This window comes from Macadamia integrifolia, unplaced genomic scaffold (assembly GCF_013358625.1).
Source record: "Macadamia integrifolia cultivar HAES 741 unplaced genomic scaffold, SCU_Mint_v3 scaffold1035, whole genome shotgun sequence".
Taxonomy (NCBI): domain Eukaryota; kingdom Viridiplantae; phylum Streptophyta; class Magnoliopsida; order Proteales; family Proteaceae; genus Macadamia; species Macadamia integrifolia.
This window is the reverse complement of record NW_024868059.1, coordinates 70,382-92,257: the sequence shown is the minus strand read 5'-3', so window position 1 is coordinate 92,257 and position 21,876 is coordinate 70,382. Positions and strand designations below refer to the sequence as shown.

Here is a 21,876-nt window from a genome sequence, read left to right as displayed (position 1 = left end):
GAGCACTTTCTTAGTTGTGTGTATACTGTGGTAGAATACTGTATCAGATAATCCTGGCAGGGTTGGGTTAACTGGTGTTAACCCGGTCACTGGCCCGATTCTGTGTGAACGGGGTGTGACAATGGTGGTATCAGAGCGTGATGCTCTACTCCACTCACAGCATACCGTTTAGACCCCGTAGAATCTATAATAGGAAATGGGATTGGGTTAATGTAAAAACTTTAAAAAGTTAAAAGCCAAAGAAAGAAAGGAATAACAATGGTTGCATTTAGATATTGCATTCATGGCATGCGTGAGAGAAAATAAAAAGTTAATTAATTGGTGTCATAACCCATCGAGTACAAGGTTGACGAAATTTTGGTAGCATAACGACGCAAAATGAGATTTCCAAAAATTTTCACATAAACACCTGATAAACCACAGATATATAGAAATATCAATGATCAAAATTAACAAAAGACACCACAATTAAACTGCACAAGTATTCAAACATAAAATTCACCACAAACCACTATCAAAACACATCATCCCACAAATAAGTCCAGTTACAGAGAAAGTACAATGAATGAAAAAAGAAAGAAAAAAAATTTTTCAATAGGATCAACAAATGAAGCAGGTGAGAAGCTGGTGTGGATGAGCTAAGTCCTCATTGATCATCGTCATCGTCGTCATCCAATACTACTATGTTCACCTAAGGTCTAGAGTTAACGTTGAGTCGATGGTCGTAGTAGTCGAACCTCGAGTTCACCAGCTGCTGTACCTCCTTTCGAAGTTGGCCAAAATCTACTGAAATGGCATTGGCCGTTGTATCCAAGTCCTGGCCCAGTCTGAGAAAGGAAATCTCCAAATTAGCCTGCCTCTCCAGGATGCGCTCCTCCTTAGAAGCACTCTCATCCAGTCTTCTTAACAGCTGATCTTGCCTGCCTTCAAAGCCCTCATAGTGGACATCATGCCCTCAAAATCATATGCACCACTCTCAGGTGGTGGGGCTCTATGCTGTGGGCCTGCAACTCCGGTGAAGCCAGGATCTGCACCTCTCGACTCCTGAGACACATCTTCAAGGATGTCCTCATCCACAAAATCATCCTCCCCATCCTGAGGAACATAGTCCTCATCCTCCTCACTAGACTCCTCCTCCATGGGAACATCCTCCATAGGGGCAGCCCTCCTATCCCTACCTCTCTGAGCTCCTGCTCTCTGAGGTACATCCATAAGAGTGTGGAGACCCATCCTCAATAGATTCCCCCTGTCAAACTTATCTGCTGAAGTCTTCCCCTCCTCACCACTCAGGTCCACTCCGAAGAACTCAAAGATCCTAGTGAGGATCTTGCCATATGGAAATCCTCCATCCTCAGGGTGAGAAGTATGGTGCTCCATCGTCTTGAGGATGACGTAAGGCAAGCACAAGTGCTCGGAACCTCCCTCTAAGGCCGTATAGATGTAGTAAGCTAAGAAGGCCGCCATTAAGCCCACCTGGTTCCGATGACCTCCTCTGGGGAGCAAGTTGAACTGGACCAATCGGGCAAACACACGAACCTCTAAGTAAAATGATGTCTCGGACTCCGGACGCACTTTGCTGCCACAGATGGTCTTATACATGTGGTCCGGTGTCTCCAAACCCATGAACGGGCCTAGGGGCTTACTCTTGGGAGGATTGTAGTAACGGTGCCCAGCTGAGGAGATAACCAAAATACTAGCCAGGGTGTCCACGATCAGCTGAATGTCCACCCCCTTCACCATACTAATGATCGCGTGCTCTCTGTACTGGTAGGAAACCTCTAGGTTGCAGTAGAATCTACGAACCAACTGCTCGTAGCACGGACGGTCTATGTGGAGAATAGATTGCCAGCCCAGTGCTGTGAACCTCTCCTAAAGCCGAACCTTGTGGAAGTCGTCAACTACCACAGTCTTCTCCATCATTACAGACCTCTTCAGGAAGGCCTGCCAGTTGGTTGCTGCCTCTGAACAGTGGAAGAGCTCCTCGTCATAGTCAGAATGATCAATAGGGGCAGGTTTGGGTCGCCCTGTGTGGGGGGCTGGAGAACTAGTCCCTGCACTCTTCCGTTTGGAAGAGGTGGTCTTACGCCGAGTGCTAGAGGATGCAGGCTCCTTGCCTTTGCAAGATGACATCCTAGTAAGAAAAAGAGGAAAGAAGGGTAAGTGACAAAACATAAATCATGGAAAAATAGAATGTGACAAAATGTGACAAGTGAGGAATGATAAAAAGTCTATGAATGAAATGCCTGGCCAGTGACAAGACAGAGATTATGGCAAAACAACAACGTGACAGAAAGGGGCAAGTAAAGCATGGCAAGTAGAGAATGATAGAAAAGAAAAACCCCAATTCTCATTGTGCAAGTTCAATCTAAGGAAGAAAAAAAAAATGGAAAGACTCAGAATAGAGTGAAGCATGAAGCTTACATGTTCATGGATGAAATGCCGTCATTCTACAATTTAGAATATGCAAAAACATCTACTATTATGCTATGGAGGTCCACAAATATGGAAGGTTGTAAAGAGAATCAAAGAAACCCAACACAAAAAGATGGATTTTCATGGGAAGAATGGGATTTCAAACACAAGGGACTTTCTATGATCTCTACAGTATATCAAGTACAAATCAAACCTAAGGCATTGCATTTAAGCTATTAATTGGGAAGAAAAGAGCAGAAATTGAAGAAATCCCCAAATTTGGGAAAACTAGGGCATGGTTGGGGTTTCTCTAAAAAAGGGAGAAGTGAATTCTAAAACTAGAAATAAATCACAAGAGAAACATAACATTCATATGAAATCACTGTTCTATGGAAAGAAACATGGAAAGGAAGTGAGATTTAAGACAACTCATGAGTTTCTACCCCCAAAATGTATGTTCTGAGAAGAAAATGAGGAAGAAACTTACTTGTAAGTGGAGGGTTGAATCTTCTCAAAAGCACCGGATCGTTGAGTGAGATCGCGAGTGGAAGCGTCAAGATGCTCTCCAAAATCGCCTGAGAGAGAGAGAGAGAGAGAGAGAGGGGGGGAAATGGGGGAAATAAGGAAGAACAGGGGCTTAAATGCCCTATTCGAGATTTTTGCTTGGGTAGGACTGGCGGGCCGACCTGCCGATCTACCCACCGGTGTCAGCCCGCCGGTTGAAGATTTGGACCGACGGGCTGATCGACGGGCCAACCTGCCCACCGATGGCAGCCCACCGGTTGTGAGAAAACCTGAAAAATGGGGTTGTTAATTTTTTATGATTATTATTAATATTATTATTATTATTATTATTCTTATAATAATATGTTATGGTCGAGTGGGCCATTGTCATACTTGTTGAAGCACTAGCCCCGTATTTTTGGAATTAAGTTGCGGTTAGTTGCAAACTATCATACACTATAATACCCTGTGTGTTGGCATATAATTATGTGCCGATATCAATTCTATGGTGTTTAACCAATGTGGTGTATGATATGTTCTAGGTACAGGGATACGATGGTACGTACTAGATCCGGTAGCAATGCACGGGGTACCCCGCGTGGTCCTCGTCCGATCGGTCGACCACCGAATCCCAGGAGGTCCTGCTCTGCGGGGCAAACCTCACTTCCACAACCTCCAGAGACCTTTGGTCAGGGCGGGGCACATGGGGACCCACCTATGACTACACTTCTGGACCCTCCATCGGTTATTACTCCGGGGGATGTTGCTACCATAATCCAGCAGTCACAATAGGCTTTTCAGCAACAAATGCTTTAGCAACAGCAAGCATTTATGACTGCTATTCAGCAACAGTTGGGCCTTTCTCAATCAGGTCAACCTCCCTGGATACTTACTCCACAGGACCCACCTGTAGGGTCTGGTACGGGGCCACAAGTGGGAGGTACACCTCCAATTCCATCATTCAGTGTTCCTCTGTATGTGGTGCCCCCTCCATACCCTTATTATCCAGCCTATGCTCCCAATTACCCACCGACAAATAATACGTCAAAGGTAGTGGAGTCATTCAAGAGGAATTTGCCACCTGTATTCTCTAAGGTAGGGAGTGATCCTCTGGAGCCGGACCAGTGGATCCAAGAGCTGGAGAAAATATTTGAGGTGATTGAGTGCACTGATGCACAGAAACTCATTTGTGCGGGGTTGCAACTCAAGAAGGAGGCCAACTCTTGGTGGCAAGCCTCTAGGCCCATATTGTTGGCCGCCCATCCGGAACCCACCTAGGAGCAGTTCAAGGATTTGTTCTTGGACAATCATTACCCACGCAGCTTCAGAGACCGCAAGGAGATGGAATTTATGACCTTAACTCAAGGAGGTAAGACTATCCTTGAGTATCAACAGTAGTTTGAGAGCTTGTTCCATTTTGCCCCTAGGCATATGAGGACAGCCGAAGAGAAGGCTGCAAGATTTCTGAAGGGCCTAAAGGCATCCATTGGGTCTGTACTTGAGGTCTTAGACTTAACAGACTATGGCCAGATTGTGTAGAAGGCCAAGACTATGGAAGATAAGCAGAAGGGAGAACAGTCCCTCACACCTGGACCGTGGAAGAGAACAAATCCATTTCCGAATATGGGCAACTCCTCCAAGGCATACCGTGGGTTGTACAGTTCTAGGCCTACATATAGGCAGCCTTATGGCCATCTAGCTACCCTCCTCGACTAGCTGGTGGTTCGGGCTCTACATCTTTCCGCCCGAACATTAGTACGGTACCTACAGTTCCAAGGGCCCCGACCTCCATCTTCAACGGGTCAAGTGCAGAGGGGCCCCACCCCAGTTTCGACATCATAGATCCGTTACTTTAATTGCCATTCCTATGGGCACTATGCAAAAGACTGTCGGGTCAGGCTAGCTTTGCCCTCCAGTCAACCCTCTGCGTACCGACCTCCCTGAACTCGGGGGAATCAACCGCAGGGAAAGATATATGCCCTATCAGCTGAGGAAGTTGAGGCCAGCACAGAAGTGGTAGTAGGTACATTTTAAATTTAAGAATTTCCTTATGTTAAATATTGATGACCTGCTATACTTATATGCATTGTTACACTAGGTGTTCTACCTATATCAGGCATACCAGCCTATGTTTTATTCGATTCAGGAGCTACACATTTATTCGTATCTAAGAGATTTGCCGAGAAACTTGAGATGCCACCCAGGACCCTAGATCATGGGATGATTGTTAGTATGCCTACTGGTAAAGTTACTCAGTTGAAGGAGGTGTATGGGCCATGCCCAGTGGAGATCAATGGGAAGAAATTGAAGGCACAACTCATTAAGTTCAATATGTAGAATTTTGATGGTATACTGGGCATGGATTGGCTATCGGCTCATCGAGCTAATGTGATGTGTGCTGAAAAGCTGATTAGGGTGACAGATGACGAAGGAAGAGAATCGGTATACCGAGCAGATAAAATAAAACGGGTGAGAAAGGTCCTTATCTCCGCCCTTCAAGCGGTAAAATTGTTGGAGAGTGGATGTCAGGGCTACTTAGCATCGGTACTTGATGTTGATGCAAGGATTACACCTTTAGAAGAGGTAAAGGTGGTTAAAGAGTTTCTCGACGTCTTTCCAGATGATCTGATGCATTTATCGCCTGATAGAGAGTTGGAGTTTGCCATAGACTTGGTTCCTGGAGCTGCTCCAGTGTCTAAAGCTCCATACAGAATGGCACCAGCCGAATTGAAGGAGTTGCAGATGCAGTTGCAGGAATTCTTGGTATGGCATAACATTCTAAGAGGTAGAGATCTCCTCCTTTAGGTTCTTAGAAGGAAATTTGGGGATGGGTTCTCAATTGACATTTAGTGTGATGCTTGGTTTCCTACTCTTCCAACTTGGGAGAATTTCAATCCCTTAGGGAGAGTTCACAAAGTATCTGAGTTAATTAATTATGATTTAATACATTAGAATGTTCCCAAGATTGTATCAAATTTTTGTACTATAGAAGCTCAAGCCATTTTTCACTTTCCCCTTTGATGTGGCTAGGTAGGAACTACCCAACCCAGTTAGGATCCCAAAACTCCAATTAATAAATTACTAATCCTTAGGGAAATCTGAAATCGGACTTGGAACAAAAGTCCAAACCTGGGAAGAATTGGAGAAACTTGCAGCTGGAAGTAGGAGGCCTGTGGAGGTTCAACTTCTGGTCAATTGCTCCTCTTGTGATGCTAATCAAACCCTCCAAAGGGTTTTGTAATCTGATCTTAGGTTTGGGAGATCTAAGAGAAGTTCCCAATTAGGAAACTAGGGATGGTCTTCAGAAACAAATGATAGGGAGCTCAGTTGGCCACCAAACTTGGGTCGAGTGGGCCTCCTAGGATCAGGAAGAAACCCCCAAAAGAGGTGGCTGATTAGGGTTCAGGGGATGGAGATCTGGCCTTGGTCGATCCACCCTCAAAACCCTTGACAATTTGGAGATGGATCTAGTTAGTTTGGCCGCTTTGATCTTTGTTGATAGCTGACGTTTTGGATTTCAATTAGACTTCGAATGACAACTCAATCACTTTCTCACAGAAAACAAATAAAAGGGAAAATAAGAAAATAAAGAGAGTCGATGGAGAGGTGGAGAAGGGTGGAAGAAGAGTGATGGAATTCTCACACCCTAGGTTTTGGATATCACACCCCTCAATGGGTTAGGCATCTTACCTCTCAATAGCAGCTATTTCAGTCAAGAGTTTGCATTCACAATTTTCATTAATCAATTCTCTAACTGTGTACAATTGATGAATGCCTCTTTTATAGGCTCACATGAGTGAAATAAAAAAGGACACTAAAATAGGAAATTAAGAGCTAGAAATATACTTCCTTACTTTTGACTTGCTAACCATGTAGGAGTAATTTAGTTACTAATAACTGAACATAAAAAGGAACTAGCCTAAGTTACAAAATAGGAAACTAACTTGACTAACTTGACAATCCAAAATTAAAACTAATCCAAGGCTATCTTGGCCAATTCGATGGCAGTTGGAGCTCTTCTCTTGAAGCTATTTTTTCAACAATAAGGGAGAGTCGTAAGGGGCTTCTAGAAGATCCTTTTTTAAGACAAAACTGGCTGAGAAAAGTTGCTATCGATGAAGGAGGTTGCTTTGCTTTGGAGGGTTCCAAGAATGGAAACTAAATCTGTAAATTGGAATGCTGGACAGATGGTTTGATGGTGCTAACAAGGAAACTCCTAGAGGCTCCAGCTGGGGTTGCAATGGGACTCATTTGATGGGCAGATGGGCTGCTGCTGAGCTGGCCTGACTTACCAAAAAGGGAACCAAATAACTACCCAAATATGGGATGAGAAGCTGCTGCTCGATGGGGCTGGAATAGCTTGGCTGGACCAAGGCTGGACTTGGTTTGATGGGGGCCAGTAGGCCCTTCCTTGTGCAAGCCTAATCTACATCACCCTTTAGTATCTCTTGTAAATCTGATTATTGGTTTTGGGGCCCTTCTGTTGATGCACTCTTCTCTGTTAAGACTGCTTACCACTTAGCCCTATCTTATTTCCATCACAGCTCTTTTGGGGACCTGAGGCCGTCTGGAGATCCCTTCCGGTCCAATCTATGGAAATTTCCCTTGCTGCCAAAGCTTAAACATTTTCTTTGGAGGTGTTGTACTGATGCATTAGCTGTTAAACTATAACTGTTCAAAAGACATATTTCACAAGACCTTGTATGCCCTCTATACCCTAATACTGAGGAGTCTATTATGCATGCTTTATATCAAATGTGACTTTGCTTCTAGTTGCTGGTTGGCTTCCCTTTTAGGTTCAATACAAGGAGACAAAAGGTACTACTATGAAAGAACTCCTTATCTAGTTCTTGCATCTCTCCCTTTTTTTCCCCATATCAAAATGATGCCATCATCCAATTGGTTGCTCTTCTTTGGAAAATTTGGAAGGCCCATAATTATTCTATATTTAATCATTCTAATTACTCTCTTCTTGGCATAATACAAACCTTCAATCATTTAGTTGAAGATGGCAGAATGAACTTTAGCAACAAAAAGGCTAAGTATCATCATATCCTTGTTGCTTTAAACCCTGCCCTTCCAAGTTTCCTCTCGATCATTGTACCAAATATATGGATGGTGCTTTAAAATATAATAAATCACTTGGTGGCAGGGGCGTCCTTGTTAAGGATCATAAGGGGTTTTGTGGCAGCAAAATGAAAACCTTTTTAGGAACTTCTTTGTTCCGTCCATGGAAGCGGAGGCAATCCAAGATGGATTATTGATGGCTCGAAGTCTACTGATTAAGAAACTCACCATCGTTTCAGATTCTAAATCTCTAGTGTCTTTCGTATATCACTCTTCAGCCTCCTTAGATTGGGCTGCTCGTGTAATAGATAAAGGCATACTCTCTTAATCATGCATTTTACCATGTTGTGTATGTGTGTTTCAGTTTTTACCCTGTTCCCTTAATGTGGAAGCTCACATATTCTAGCTAAAAGGGCTTCTCTCTTGAAATTGTCTACAGTTTGCTGGCTAAATCCACCCATTTTCATTGTAAATCATGACTTCCTTTTGGGCAGGATCTTCTCTTCTCTCTTTCAATGATGGTTTGATTTCTCTTGTTGACAACTTAAAAAAATGAATGTGCCATGCTTTTGAGCGATCCCCTCCACCACTTACTGTTAAAATTTTTTTTGGGTGTGTGTGTGGGGTCAAAATAGAACTATTGTTAAAGAAGAAGAAGAAGAAGAAGAAGAAGGTAAAAAAAGAAGAAGAGAATCTCCTGTCTAAGAAAGAAGGTTAGGATTTACAATGAAGAGAGGTGGCTGTGACCACCACACTTTAGACAATTTAAGAATGGAAGCACCCTTAAGGACTTCAACATTGAGTAAACGAGGAACAAACAAGAACAAAACATGAAAAAATACAATGACTCAAACAACCCATTTTATTGAATATGAGGTGTGATTTAAGAAAAATACTAATGCTTTAGAGTCTGAGGATATAGTCAATTGCCCAACCTGTAGACTCCTAGCCATCAATAATGACATCTCGAATTGCCTCTGCTTCTATGGATGCAACAAAGAAACCCCTACATGCTTGCATTTGGTAGCCACAAAGGTACCCCTGTTATCCCTTGTAATAACACCCCTACCACCAAGAAATGTATTAGCTTTCCAAGAACCATCAGTATGAATGATAGTGATTTAAATAAGGGTTTCGTAATATAGCAGATAAAGCAACATGACCATTATGATACTTAGCCCTTTCCCCATTAAGGTCCATTTGCCCCTCTTCAATTGAGTTATGAAGTGCATGTATAGTGTGAATTAAAGATGGGTTAGAGTGACTGAAAACATAATGATTACGGGCTTTCCGGATTTTCCAAATAAGAGAACCGATTGGATAATGACATCAGGTTGATCTATATAAGTAGAGGAAATATTCAAGAAAGAGAAAAATTTATCTTTCACAATGTTACCGTGAATGTCCCTTTTGTTTAACCTAAAAGCAAAAGCCAACCAACAAGAAGTGGCAAAATCACAATGAAATAAAGCATGGACATTAGATTCCTCGAAATTAAAACAAGGTGGACATAAGGGGTCCTGTGAAATATGCCTACTAAAGAATGATTACTTTAACAACTAAGAAGTTGGAGCAACAACGGCGAAGAAAGTGTGTGAATTGCGGCAACAATTGGAATTTCCACAAATTGGACCAATATAGATCACCAGAAGGGCTAGATCCTTGAGAAAAGCTATGGATGACTTGATAAAGCTAAATGATAAGCTGACTTGACAGAAAAATTATCATCAGTAGATGGACCCCAAACTCAAGAATCAGATTTAATTGAAATGCTAAGGAGTTTCCTAAGAATGGCTTGAGCTTGCATTGCTAAAAAAATTAGAGACAACTAAGGCACATCCCAATGTAAATATTTATGGTTGATTAGCGCCACTTTTTGCACGATTCCCAATTAAGGACTTAAGATTCTTCCATTAGGAAGAGTGGGAACCCAAGCATCTCTATGTATGTCAATTGAAGAACCATCCCCAACTTTCCTTTTTAGTGCCTTAAGAAGATGATCTATACCCTTCAAAATTTTGTACCATGTCCAAGAACAACATTTCTTAGCAGGGAGTTCTAGGAAATAGGAAGTAGGAAAATACTTCTCTTTCAATACCCTTACCCACAAAGCCTCCTTATTCTCTAAAATTCGCTACCAAGGTAATTAATGTAACTTGTTATGACGGAATATAAGCTCCCCTCGCAACTGTTTGTGATGTTTCAATATGATAAATATTTTCGATGGATTTAATTGCTTGTCATAAATAATATCATATATTAGAGTATACTTATTACTGTCGTGGTAAAAGTTTATAATATGATGTCTCTTTTCCGTCGCCATGTTAACAATATTTTCAATGGACTAAAGTTAACATTGCAAAAAAATTACCTTTATGCCATAGTGTGAAGCCATTTCCCCCTTTCCATGAACCACTAGTTCTTCTATCATTCTCTACTGTTTTTGGTTAGTCTCTTCTTCTGCAACCCAATGAATCACCTAGGCCAGTAACACAAATGTGCATTCTTTTCGGGGAGAGGGGTGTTTGTGCGAGGCTACTTTGTTGAACTGCAGATGATTAACCACACCATTGAAAATTAAGGATGGCCTTGGGGAAAATGTTGGGTTTTTTATCCTACTCTCTTAGTGTTATGAGAATCTATGCATCTAATAATGTTCTATTAATAGTGAAACTGTGTCTAAGATCAATCAATCCCCTCCCAGGGCTCACAAGGGGGAAGATAGGATCACGTAAGAGCCTTAAAGGTTGAATTGCCTTTTACGCTTATCTACCTTCCAAAACCCTTAGAAGCTAAGGGTTAGGAGAAAAAAATTCCTTTTACCAGGTGGGTAAATTTGGTTAGGCAAGAATAAAAAAAAATGGTTGTTGATAAGTTTAAGTGTTATAATAAGCCTCCCAATTCACAATTTATGTGGTTGTGGTAATAGAATTGGTGACAGTTCATTGACCAATTAACCTGGATTTTTCCTTCTTTGAATACTGTCCATGATTCTAAGTTAAAAGTTGGAACTATAGAGAAAGGTGAGCATTTAGAGAGATCAGTTCCAATGCAGCCAACATTATGTTTTCCAATTGGCACAGTTCTATTGTGGTCTACAGAGGATTAAAGGGAGAGTTATGGCTTCTCATGTAGAGATGACTTTTTGACCTATTCTCTTAAGTAGAAGTTTTAGCTTGTTGGAAAAACCATCTTGTGTTCCATTGCCTACTTTTAGCATATTCCGGAACAAGATATCTACTTTCTAAAACATCAGGTTCATGTGATAGATGCCTTCCCTCGTTCCATTCTAGGTCTGTTCTGATCTCTCACTTGGCTTAACATTTACCCGCTCAAGTAAATTATCCACTAGCAAGTAGTTGGTAATTGCTTATTTGTGGAGAGCCTGTACTGGCCCATGTTTGTTGTTGCAACAGTAGCTGCTATTGTTGCTAGTCAGACCCAAGCACTTGGCTGCTTTCCCAAAGTAAAAAGGTGGTTCATAGGTAAAAGAATTTCCATGGCCTGGCATATATACCTGATATTAATTGGGTCCTATGATTCCTTGTGTTGTTGTTAGTGTAGGATTCAAAAATCAGAGCCAGATTGGAAATTCTTATGGTAGATTTTTTTTATTCGATTACTTCATGCAATTATATAGTTCTTGCACCTTGAGTTACCCCCAGATATTACTTTTCCTAGCAAACCCAGTGAGCGAAAACACTTCCATCAGTCATCTCAACTAAAATTTTTGTTCCAGCAAGCTGTAACATCACTGACACTTATTTCATTGGATTAAGCAACAATTTCTATCCTATCCATGAGTCTTAAAACTTACTCTCAGTTGTCATAAGACCCAGCAGGTGTCGTAAGAAGGATGATAAACTAGAAACTAATGAAAGAATTTAAGAGGAAACATAAATAGAATGCTGACAACAAAGTTTCAGCTTAAGCTGATTAGTAATTGATGAAATGTAACAAATTAAAGCAAGCTGACTCTGGCTGAGAACACAGGTGGTCCACCTGTACTAGGAGGAATAAGAACTAAGGAGTAAGAAGAAGAAGTATAGGAGGAGAGATCACACCTCTTCAGGAGAAATCAGTTCTCCACAAGATGAGTAATTTATTTTGTTCCGAACATATTGTATGAATTTTGGGCCACATGTCCTTTTGAGTTGAAGTTTGTCAACTAAATGTATCCCCTAGCTCTTAGTTGACATATTAGAAGTCAACCACTTAACCAGATATTGTATGTTCAAATATTTTTCCTCTTTTCTTATTATTTCTCTTATCTAATCATCTTTGGTGAGATGGTTTTATGCAGGATTGCTGGAGTAAGGGAGAGGGGAAAAAATTGTGGTTATGCATCAGGTGAGAGCAACTTCTCCAGTAAGAAGCTCTCACAACTTATAACCTATGCTATCCATCCTTCCAGCCATGAATTAGGTAATAAACTATCTATGATAGTCTATAGAGAAGGTTTTTTGGATGACAAAATAGAACCTATGGTGAGGTGGTGACTTGAATGAAATTAAAATATTGAACTAGGTAGAACTGAATCCTACATGGCAGCAAAGGAAGCTAAGGGAGTTCTGCAATGAGAATAGGATCTATGGCATTGCCTGATCGCCTCTGGCGGCATATGGAGCTCAGTGGGGTCTATCCATGGTTTTAGAGCACGGTATTGGATGGAGATCCTTGGGGCATTTGTCTTTGGAAACATTGTGTTTTACCATGGAGGCATTTTTGACAAGTGTGCAATAGTATTGTATTCTATGATGAAGATGCTCAAACTCTTATTCAAAGTTTTAGTAAAATTACCGAAATTCCAACAAATGGAGATGCATATAAAAAATATAAATGGGCATCTTTTGTAATTCTTGCTACTTTCTTTATTCATTTTAAGATGAAATTATACCAATGAGATGCGTACATTGTCTTTTATCATATGGACTAATCCATGTACTGTCATGGGAAAATATTTTAAACGGTGGATTTTTTTTTCAGTTATCAATATTCTTTTTTTAGCTACAAATATTTCATCCTATGAATAAGTTTGTCATTAAAAAGCATTCATCAGCGAAGAAACAAATGGGAAAGACCATTCCTATCGGTATACATAACTGAAATAAGAAGAGAAGCTTCAGCTTGGAGGAATTTGTAAGAATGGGCCTCTAACATAGAATGAGCAAGTAGGGCTAAGAGAGTAACCTTGTCTAAACCCAAGATGGGGTTAACTTGGACAATAATTCCACCATTAAATTTAACATGATATTACACAGTGGTGGCACATTGCGTAATCCAGTCTAACCAAATTCCTAAAGAACTCATCTGTATTAACAATTGCTCAAGATAGAACCACTCAATTTTATCATAGCCTTTCAAATATCAAGTTTTAAAGTCATCAACACACATTCTCGTTACGTTCTAACGTAACGCATTTGATGTAAAATTCTATTTCACTCAATTTTATCATAACCTTTCAAATATCAAGTTTTAAAGCCATCAGCACACACTCATTACGTTCTAACGTAACGCATTTGATGTAAATTCCATTTGCCGCATATATATTATCAAAAATTGCTTGAGACGGAACAAGAACATTTTGGTAAGGGCTAATAAGAATGTTAAGTAGTCGAAGCTTATTCACCAAACACTTTGCTATGTTTTACGAGAAAATGGTTTTTGTGGGGAAGCGTAGGTGCTGTGCCCAAAAAACATGAGTGCGAAATGATTCTCCCCCCCTCTTGGCCCACGAAATGCAATGATAATCCCTAGCCTGATGCTTCCGTGTTGTCATAGCTCGCCCACTAAAGGCCCATATGCCAAGCCCATTAAGCCCATGGACTTAGGCTATTGGGCTTAGTAATGCACAGTTTCTAGAGATTTCTACCAAAGTGTGGAACTCTAGATATTTTGTAGTAGATATTTTTTAGAAGATATTTTGTAAGGAGATATTTTGTAGGGAGATTTCTAGAGTTCTCTACTAAGGAGGTGAGAAGCTTCTAGTTTCCTCCCCAACCGTTGGATGGAGGACATTTGTAAATATCTTAGTCATCCATTGTAACTTGGGGTGCCTATAAATAGGTGTTGCCTCATTTGGCAAAGGCACTCACTAAGGACCAACCAAGAGTGTTAAACCAAGTAAGTGAGTTCACAAGCCTTATACTCAAGAGTTCTCTAGTGCAATACAAGTTCATTCTTCTCAAACTCACTCTTGTGTTCACTTCTTCTCTTCCCAAGTCCCTTAAGGAGTGTGGTTAGAATTCCTTAGTGCTAGTGGGAGTGCTAAGTGCAGGCGCGGTTGCTTAGAAAGGTCTAATGCCGTGACAGTTGTGGTATCAAAGCTTCGATTGCGAGGGAGCCAAGCTTGTGGGATAGGAGATAGGCGAGCTAAAACTATGGAATAGAGACCAACACCCACACAAGTAAGAAAAGAAGGAGCGAAGGCAAGTCCATCGACGTTGGCGTTGCTATGGAGTCTCATTTAGCTTGAGGGGGAGTAAGTATTAGCCGAGGCAAAGGGGTGCCTTGATGTTGTGGAGCAAAGTGGGGAGGAGCTCAAAGGCCATGTGGAGCTCAGGGAGGAGCTTGATGGCTAGATGGGGGAGCTTAAAGGGTCCCTATAAGGTACTCTCAATATCATAATAAGTGACCAAGTGGAGATGGTTGCCACCTTCAAGGCTCAAATGTGTAAGGCGTTGGACAAGGTGAAAGCTCGTATTAGAGAAGAAGTATGGGAAGGTTGGGCTACGAGTAGGAGGGCAGCGGCGAGAGAAGCCACTACCTCTCATGACATGTCTAAGGGGGAGGCACTAAGGCACTTTGTGAGTGCTAATCAGCAAGATTGGGCCAAGTCACTGGATGTGGCTCAGTTCTCTTACAATCTCCAGCAAAGTGAGGCTACGAACCAAAGTCCATATAAGATTGCCACGGGACAACAATCCTTGACGCCAAACACGGTGATGACCAGCCACACAGGGAAGAGCCCTTCGGCATTTAAGGTTGCCAAGGAGTGGCAAGCAAAGCTAGATATGGCTAAGTCATACTTGGACAAAGCCATTAAAAAGATGAAGAAATGGGATGACAAAGGGAGGCGACTAGAAAACTTCAAGGTCGGGGACTTGGTACTTGTGAAGCTTCTACCCCAACAATTCAAGTCCCTCAGGCAAGTATACAAAAGGCTGGTACACCAGTATAAAGGCCCGTTTGAGATCACCAAGAAGGTGGGCAAGGTGTCCTATGAGGTGAGCCTACCTCCTAAGCTTAAGATCCATCTAGTCTTCCATGCAAGCCTATTAAAGCCATACCATGGAGACAAGGAAGACCCAAGTCATAGAGCCTCAACAAGAGCACCAATGACTATCACTACTTCCTACGACAAGGAGGCGGAATATATGATCGCTGATCTAGTCATCCGAAGACGAGGAGTACCACCTAGTAGGGAGTACTTAGTCAAGTGGAAGGGGCTAACAGAGAGTGAGGCAATTTGGGAACCCGTTGACTCGTTATGGTAGTTCTAAGGAGGTGGGAAGCTTCTAGTTTCCTCCCCAACCGTTGGATGGAGGACATTTGTAAATATCTTAGTCATCCATTATAACTTGGGGTGCCTATTAGGTGTTGCCTCATTTGGCAAAAGCACTCACTAAGGACCAACCAAGAGTGTTCAACCAAGCAAGTGAGTTCTCAAGCCTTGTACTCAAGAGTTCTCTAGTGCAATAAAAATTCATTCTTTTCAAACTCACTCTTGTGTTCACTTCTTCTCTTCCCAAGTCCCTTAAGGAGTGTGGTTAGGCTGACTTAGTACTAGTGGGAGTGCTAAGTGCCGGTGCAGTTGCTTAGAAAGGTCTAAGGCTGTGACAGTGTGCTCTCCTATGGGCTCCCACACATGCCCAAGGGCATGCTCCCCACAGAAAACACTTCTTCTAACTTTATAAATGATCAAGCAAAGACTTATAGGTAGGAAATGGCTCATCTCCTCTAGATAGCTTTTCTTAGGAACTAAAACAATGATTGTCTTATTAAATTCCTTAAGCATATAGCTATTGGAGAAGAATTGTTGAACTGCATCAATTACAGTATGGCCAACAATCCAACAAGATTAAAAGAACTTCCCTGGAAGGCTATCCTAAACTATAAGCCCCAATATGGAACACTGCTTATTTAATTTTCAGCAACAATAAATGAACTAAACAAAGCCTCATTTCATCCCTAATAATTTTTGTAGAGAGAACTTAAAAATAGTTTTATCCCGAACAAATGAGAAATAGTATACAAACGATCAAAATAGGAGAGAATATCAGAAGTTAAACCTAAGTGTTCAGCAACCCACTTACCAGAGCAGTCCCTTAACTTTATGATTCAACTAATGTGCCCTTTGCAGGAAGTGTTGTGTTGCAAGGATCGACTCCTCTATTGCGCAATAGAGGTAGCAGCTCAAATCCAACACCTTGGAGCGCCCTGGCCTGGAACCCAACATACAGGCACATACCTCGAGGCATTCCAAGGTGTTAGATTTGAGCTGCCGCCTCTATTGCGTAGTATAGGAGCCCCACCGCTCTCCCTCCTTGTAACTATTTAATATTTCGAGAGTTGAGCTTAGTAAAGTTCTTCTTGATGTATGGGGGTTTCAAGCCGTTACAAAGTTCAAGCTCTTGATCACACAAGGAGGCATATTGTGGATTGTTTGAATATTTTCAAGGACCTCCTAGTTTTACAAATTTCTAAACTAGCATTACCTGAATACCTTCACACTCCTTAATATTATGGTGTAGTTTGTATAAATGTGAACCAATTGGATTTTTTATTGCCATGCCTTAGCAATAAGTTGGCCCAAATCTAGATGTCTTTCCCATTTGGCCTCAAATCTGAAACTTGGAGGGAAATTCCATTGTTTTGGCTAAAGGATATCTGAATCAGAATCAGAATCAGATTCTGGGAGTTCAGGTTCCTCAGATAATTCCAGTGACTAGTTATTCTTACTTCTGACTCCAAATCTGTGGCATCAAGTTCTGATAAAAGTGAGAGGGGCAAGAGAAGCCGCAAGCAAGCGTCCGTAGAGAGGATTGAGCTCATAAGTTTCAACCATAAGTTCTTTTTTCAATGTATCCAAGGGTACATGTTTCTTCTTTTTCTATTTCTATTTTTGTTGTCAGACAGTTCAGGTTGCTTGACCAGAGGATATTGACAAATAATTGCTGATCTTTGTCATAATAAAATCAAATGTTAATGAACATACATGATATGTTTACATAAATATCTGTAGTCACTGATCCGAAAGACTCAAATTCAAAATTGGTACATCCACAGGAAACCCAAGGCTCCATTTGACTAGACCTGTAAGACTCCAAAGCTACTGAAGAGTTGCATAACTTGATTGTTAAGATGGTGTAATTATTTAGCTATAAAACCAAAGATGGTCCTAAATCAAATCGCTCAATGCTAAGGCTATTTTACAGCCACAGCCAAAACTCAATGTTGACTTGGAGCAATCCTGGTGCAGCCAAAGGAGTTGATACAGTAGCAGTTGGAAATCTAATGTACATTATGCCATCGATTGAAGTAGATTGAATTGATCGCACCCATGCGAGATCAGCCTATTAATCTCTTTGTGAATAGCTTCAACACAGCCTTAAGAGAACAAAGCCTAAATGGGAGCTTTTCTATCCTATGCTAATCAAAGGGTGGTGGTCAACCTTGTATCTTCATCATATAGAAATATTTGACAGGTATAGTTGCCCCAGCTTGCAGGCACAGCTCAATCACAGCTGGAGCACACCCATAAAAATCCCGTCCATTATCCAGAAGCAGAAGGGGATCCTGAGGCCGCTGCCGCCAAACGACATTGGGAGGCACCAAATAATCTACTTTGGCCTTCTTCCATAGATGGGTACCCTGACGACCCTCATACTTTAACACTCCATAAATCTGTGCCTTGTGACCAGAGGGTCCAACATGAACTTCTGAACAGCGTTTGCAAACCTTTGCTGGATAAACCAACAATAATTTCTGGACACCTGCTCTAAGCCTCTCCCATGCCTCCAAAGTTAACTTCGCCATTGATGTTAGCTTAGGCTGTGACAAGGACTCAGCAATGACACTATAATTTTTCCCATTGTCTGATGTTGAGCTGCTTTTGTACAGGCATTCATCATATACATTGGCCCCAGCTTGACGGCATAACTCCAGGACAGCCGGAAAACGTTCAAAATCAAATTTTTGGTCATGCTTGATGACATCTTGAGACACACCCTGGAGGTGAAAGGTCTCAACAGGGACGAGAATATCATTCAAGGTACCATCAATCCAGGTATGGTCCTGGTTCTTGGCACGCCGCCTAAAACCATGGCAAGTTTCAATCAGATGACCATTTTCACCGATAAATAATTCTGGGCAGAACCTGCAAAGATTTTAATGAATCAAGTAAAGAAAAAGAAGGAAGAAATGATTTAGCACCTGGGACAAGTATTTGTGTTTTCTGCTTCTTATATCATATGATTTAGCACCTCATAAGAAAAACATAATCCAGAGAAAGTAGTTGGACATGTGAAACTTAGATTAGTGTTATGGGGTTATTGTTACTAAAATATGAGATGGCTTGCAGATTTTTTTTTTTAATACTCTGACATGTAGATTTCTTTTTGGATATGGAGTTTATCTTCAAAATAGGACTAATTAGCTTCAGGAAACTCAAGTTTCAATGGTTTAAAGATGGGATTGGTACAGACATCAAAGGACTCTAAAAAATATTTTCCTTTTATTTTTTTGTGGTGAATAGTAAATGCATTAAAAGGGGGAGGGGTAATATAGCTCCAAAGGGGAAATGACAAACCCAATAAGAGTAACAAACTAATCATAACCGGGAAGAGAACCACAAAACCTAACAATCAGATCTCAACACTACAATTCCTAGCCACCAACACGAAGAAGGAGCACCGCCAGCAAAGAAGCAGCCACGGCAGAGGAGCGGGCCATGTGGAGGGAAACGGCCAAGCAGACAGCTGGCCTAGCAGAGGGAATCGCCAAGGCGGAGGGGCACCGGCCTTTCAGAGGGCAATGAAGGAGTGGTTGCCTGGTGAGAGCGGCCCAGCAGGCTGGTGTTGAATAGGCTACTACCGATCAGGAGATAGATCCAACAATCAACATACCAAACAAGGCAGGCTGCCAGCGGTGGGCAGACCTAGCGGAGGTGGAGACCAACAAGGTGAGCAAGCAAACCGACCAAACAAGCCTGACATCCAGAAGGGCAAACAACCTTTAGGGGCTTACGACCAACGAGACGGCAGGCCTGGTGCAATGGCGTCCAAAAGGACAGCAAGCCAGGCGAGTGGCTAATGGAGAGGCAGGTCCGGCAGAACAGTCAGGCCAGCGAACAGACGAAAAATAGCCAATCATCCAGAAGGGCAGGTAGCCAAGAGGGGCTGATGACCAGCGGGACAGCAAGCTTTGCGGGAGTGGCATCTAGAAGGGCAACAGGCCTGGCAGGACGACGATCGTGAAGCAGCTAACCCAAAAGGGTACAACACCAATGTGACTGCAGTAAGGCAGGTGGCCGGAGGGATGGCGACCCAAGCAGTTGTAGTAGTCTCACACCAAACGAGCTAGCCGACATAGGAACAAAGGGAGAAATAGGAGAGAAAGGGAGGGGAGGTGGAAGAAGGGAGAGGGAGAGAAAAGAAGAAGATGAAGAGGGGAAAGGGAAAGAGAAAGGGAAGATGCAGAGGAAGGGAGAAGAGAAGAGAAGAGAGAGAGACAAATGGAGAGAGCGATGGCCAGAGGAGGAGAACTTAGATTAAGGTTTCTTTTCGAGAGCGGAGGGCGAGCTGCTTCTGCCCAAATCACATCTTATTTTTCCCCCAAAATATTTTCCTTGACTATAAGATAGTTTGAATTTGCAGGACCAGTTCCATCTTATTGTTCATTCTATCAGCCAATTAATTCAGTGAGAATTTTGGCAATCAAGGTGTGATCATGCCCCATAAGAAATTAAAAAAAAAAGAAAACAAACAAAAAATCTGGCTGGAGAATGATTAGTCAAAATTGAAGACAGGGTCATGCAGTTTTTTTTAATAGCCAAAGGTCCACAAGTGAGTAGCAATAAAACAATTCATTAGCTATAACTTTACTTTCATCTAACAACTTTAGCAAAGATTTCCATCCACATAAAAGGTAACTAACAAGTGACAAAATGAGTTCAGCGCTAAACCTCAATTAGACTAAACAACTATGCCATCATTGGTCATCCTGACAAATAGAACTTCCAGGATATTGAACTAACCATTTGATATTTTCCTCCATCTTTTGTAATTGAAATCTGAAGATAGTTGCTTCTTGTAAACAATAAATCAGGACTCAAGTAAACTCGAATTTAGGTCCTCATTACATCTGATTCTAGTTTTTAGCTCTGTCATGGAACAAACTAAATGTGTTGAGGTAATTCGGTTTGGGTTCTTGCTATCAATTCATTGATATGACGAGACACACATATATTCAAACTTCAATGAAGATAATTGAAAATCACTCACCCCAACATTACAGCATACTTGAATAGGTAGCACCAACAAAACATCCCAATTAGTTGCAAACTATTAACCAATTCAAAGAAATCCCAGGCTTTGATGCTTCAATCATTTATCCACTAGATATATAATCAAGGGAAGTATATTTCTCTTTCCTAAGAGTACTCATCAATAAATCAGAAAAAAAAATCCAAATTTCTATGACGTAATAAGAATTGATGCAGTGGAACTCACTTGCAAGCCTTGATTGGTATGAATTTGATAAGGGTAGAAATGCCTTCAATTAGAAGCGCTCTGGCCTTAACAACATCATTGGCGACAGGAATCAAGGCTCGAACCGGATAGTCCTTGGCCCTGTGCTTGATTCTTTCCATAATCAAGGGTCGCAACTCATCCCAATTCATTCTGGGGCTATAAAATTGACAACCACTGAAACTCTCCAACAATTGATACCAACCCTTCTGCTTCAATGCCATGAGCACGACAATAAGAGATACCAATTGGTACGAAGATTATCAATTATGGGCATTACATCATTAAGACATTATCACAAACAGCTGGTGTCATACAGAAGAAAGATTAACGAAATGACCATTGCTTCACTACCCATGACTGCAAACGTTGAATTTGTTAGATTCTCACAGGTTTGACAACGGTGAAGAAACTATGGATACAGAGAGAGAGAGAGAGAGAGAGAGAGAGAGAGAGAGAGAAGCAAATATGTACCTGGGCTTCTTCGGACAGAGGGCGACGCTCTTGGATCAGAGAGGAAGGAAGAATACGTGTACGGTTTAAGGCTTTTCGTTATAGGACAGAGTCTACTCGTCCGATTTCTGACCACTAGATCGATCAAGGCTTTTAGTTATGGGACAGAGTCTACTCGTCCGATTTCTGACAATTCAGAGGAAGCTGAATCTGACTCATGGTTCTGAGTATGGGTTTCGGATCTGCCATATCGATATCAATATATCATTTTTTTTTGGGATCCAATTGATCTGGATCCGATGCCGATAACTAAATCCTTCGATTCTGAGTGACTGAAATTGAATCGACCAAGTTTTTAGTCAAGTCGACCAAGGTTTAAACTCTAGGTTAGACCAACTTAATCCCACCTTGGTCAGCTCAGTATTGGACCTCAATCCTAGGCTGAGTCTTGGCCCATGATATATGGAGTCTAAGAAATACTTAATTTCTTGCAATTTTTTGGAGTAATTATATTCTTTTTATACTCCACAAGGTGGAAAATTATGATTTTGGAATTATTTGTTTTTAAATGCACTTAAGCTTAAGAACTATGGATTAAGTTGAGGTAATCATAATATAAAATGGATTAATATGCTCTAGATTTTTCACACCAAATCTAAAATTCTTGATTTATTAAAATCATCCAAAAGAT

The 21,876-nt window shown here is 41.4% G+C and overlaps 1 protein-coding gene across 4 annotated transcripts; it reads right to left on the bottom strand.

The window, feature by feature from the left end:
* Positions 1-17,145: 17,145 nt before the first annotated feature.
* LOC122062432 (APO protein 4, mitochondrial-like) lies at positions 17,146-21,493 on the bottom strand. Of its 4 annotated transcripts, none has more exons than XM_042626074.1 (3): positions 21,207-21,493; positions 20,715-20,941; positions 17,146-18,298 (listed from the first exon to the last, which is right to left on the bottom strand). In XM_042626074.1, the coding sequence occupies exons 2-3, from the start codon at positions 20,882-20,884 to the stop codon at positions 17,653-17,655; spliced, it is 816 nt and encodes a 271-aa protein (XP_042482008.1). In that variant the 5' UTR covers positions 20,885-20,941; positions 21,207-21,493; the 3' UTR covers positions 17,146-17,652. The 4 variants fall into 4 exon arrangements, with proteins under 4 accessions (XP_042482008.1, XP_042482006.1, XP_042482005.1 ...); XM_042626072.1 differs by having other exon boundaries at positions 17,146-18,361; positions 20,715-21,092; positions 21,207-21,485; XM_042626071.1 differs by lacking the exon at positions 21,207-21,493 and having other exon boundaries at positions 17,146-18,361; positions 20,715-21,200.
* Between the last annotated feature and the right edge of the window lie 383 nt (positions 21,494-21,876).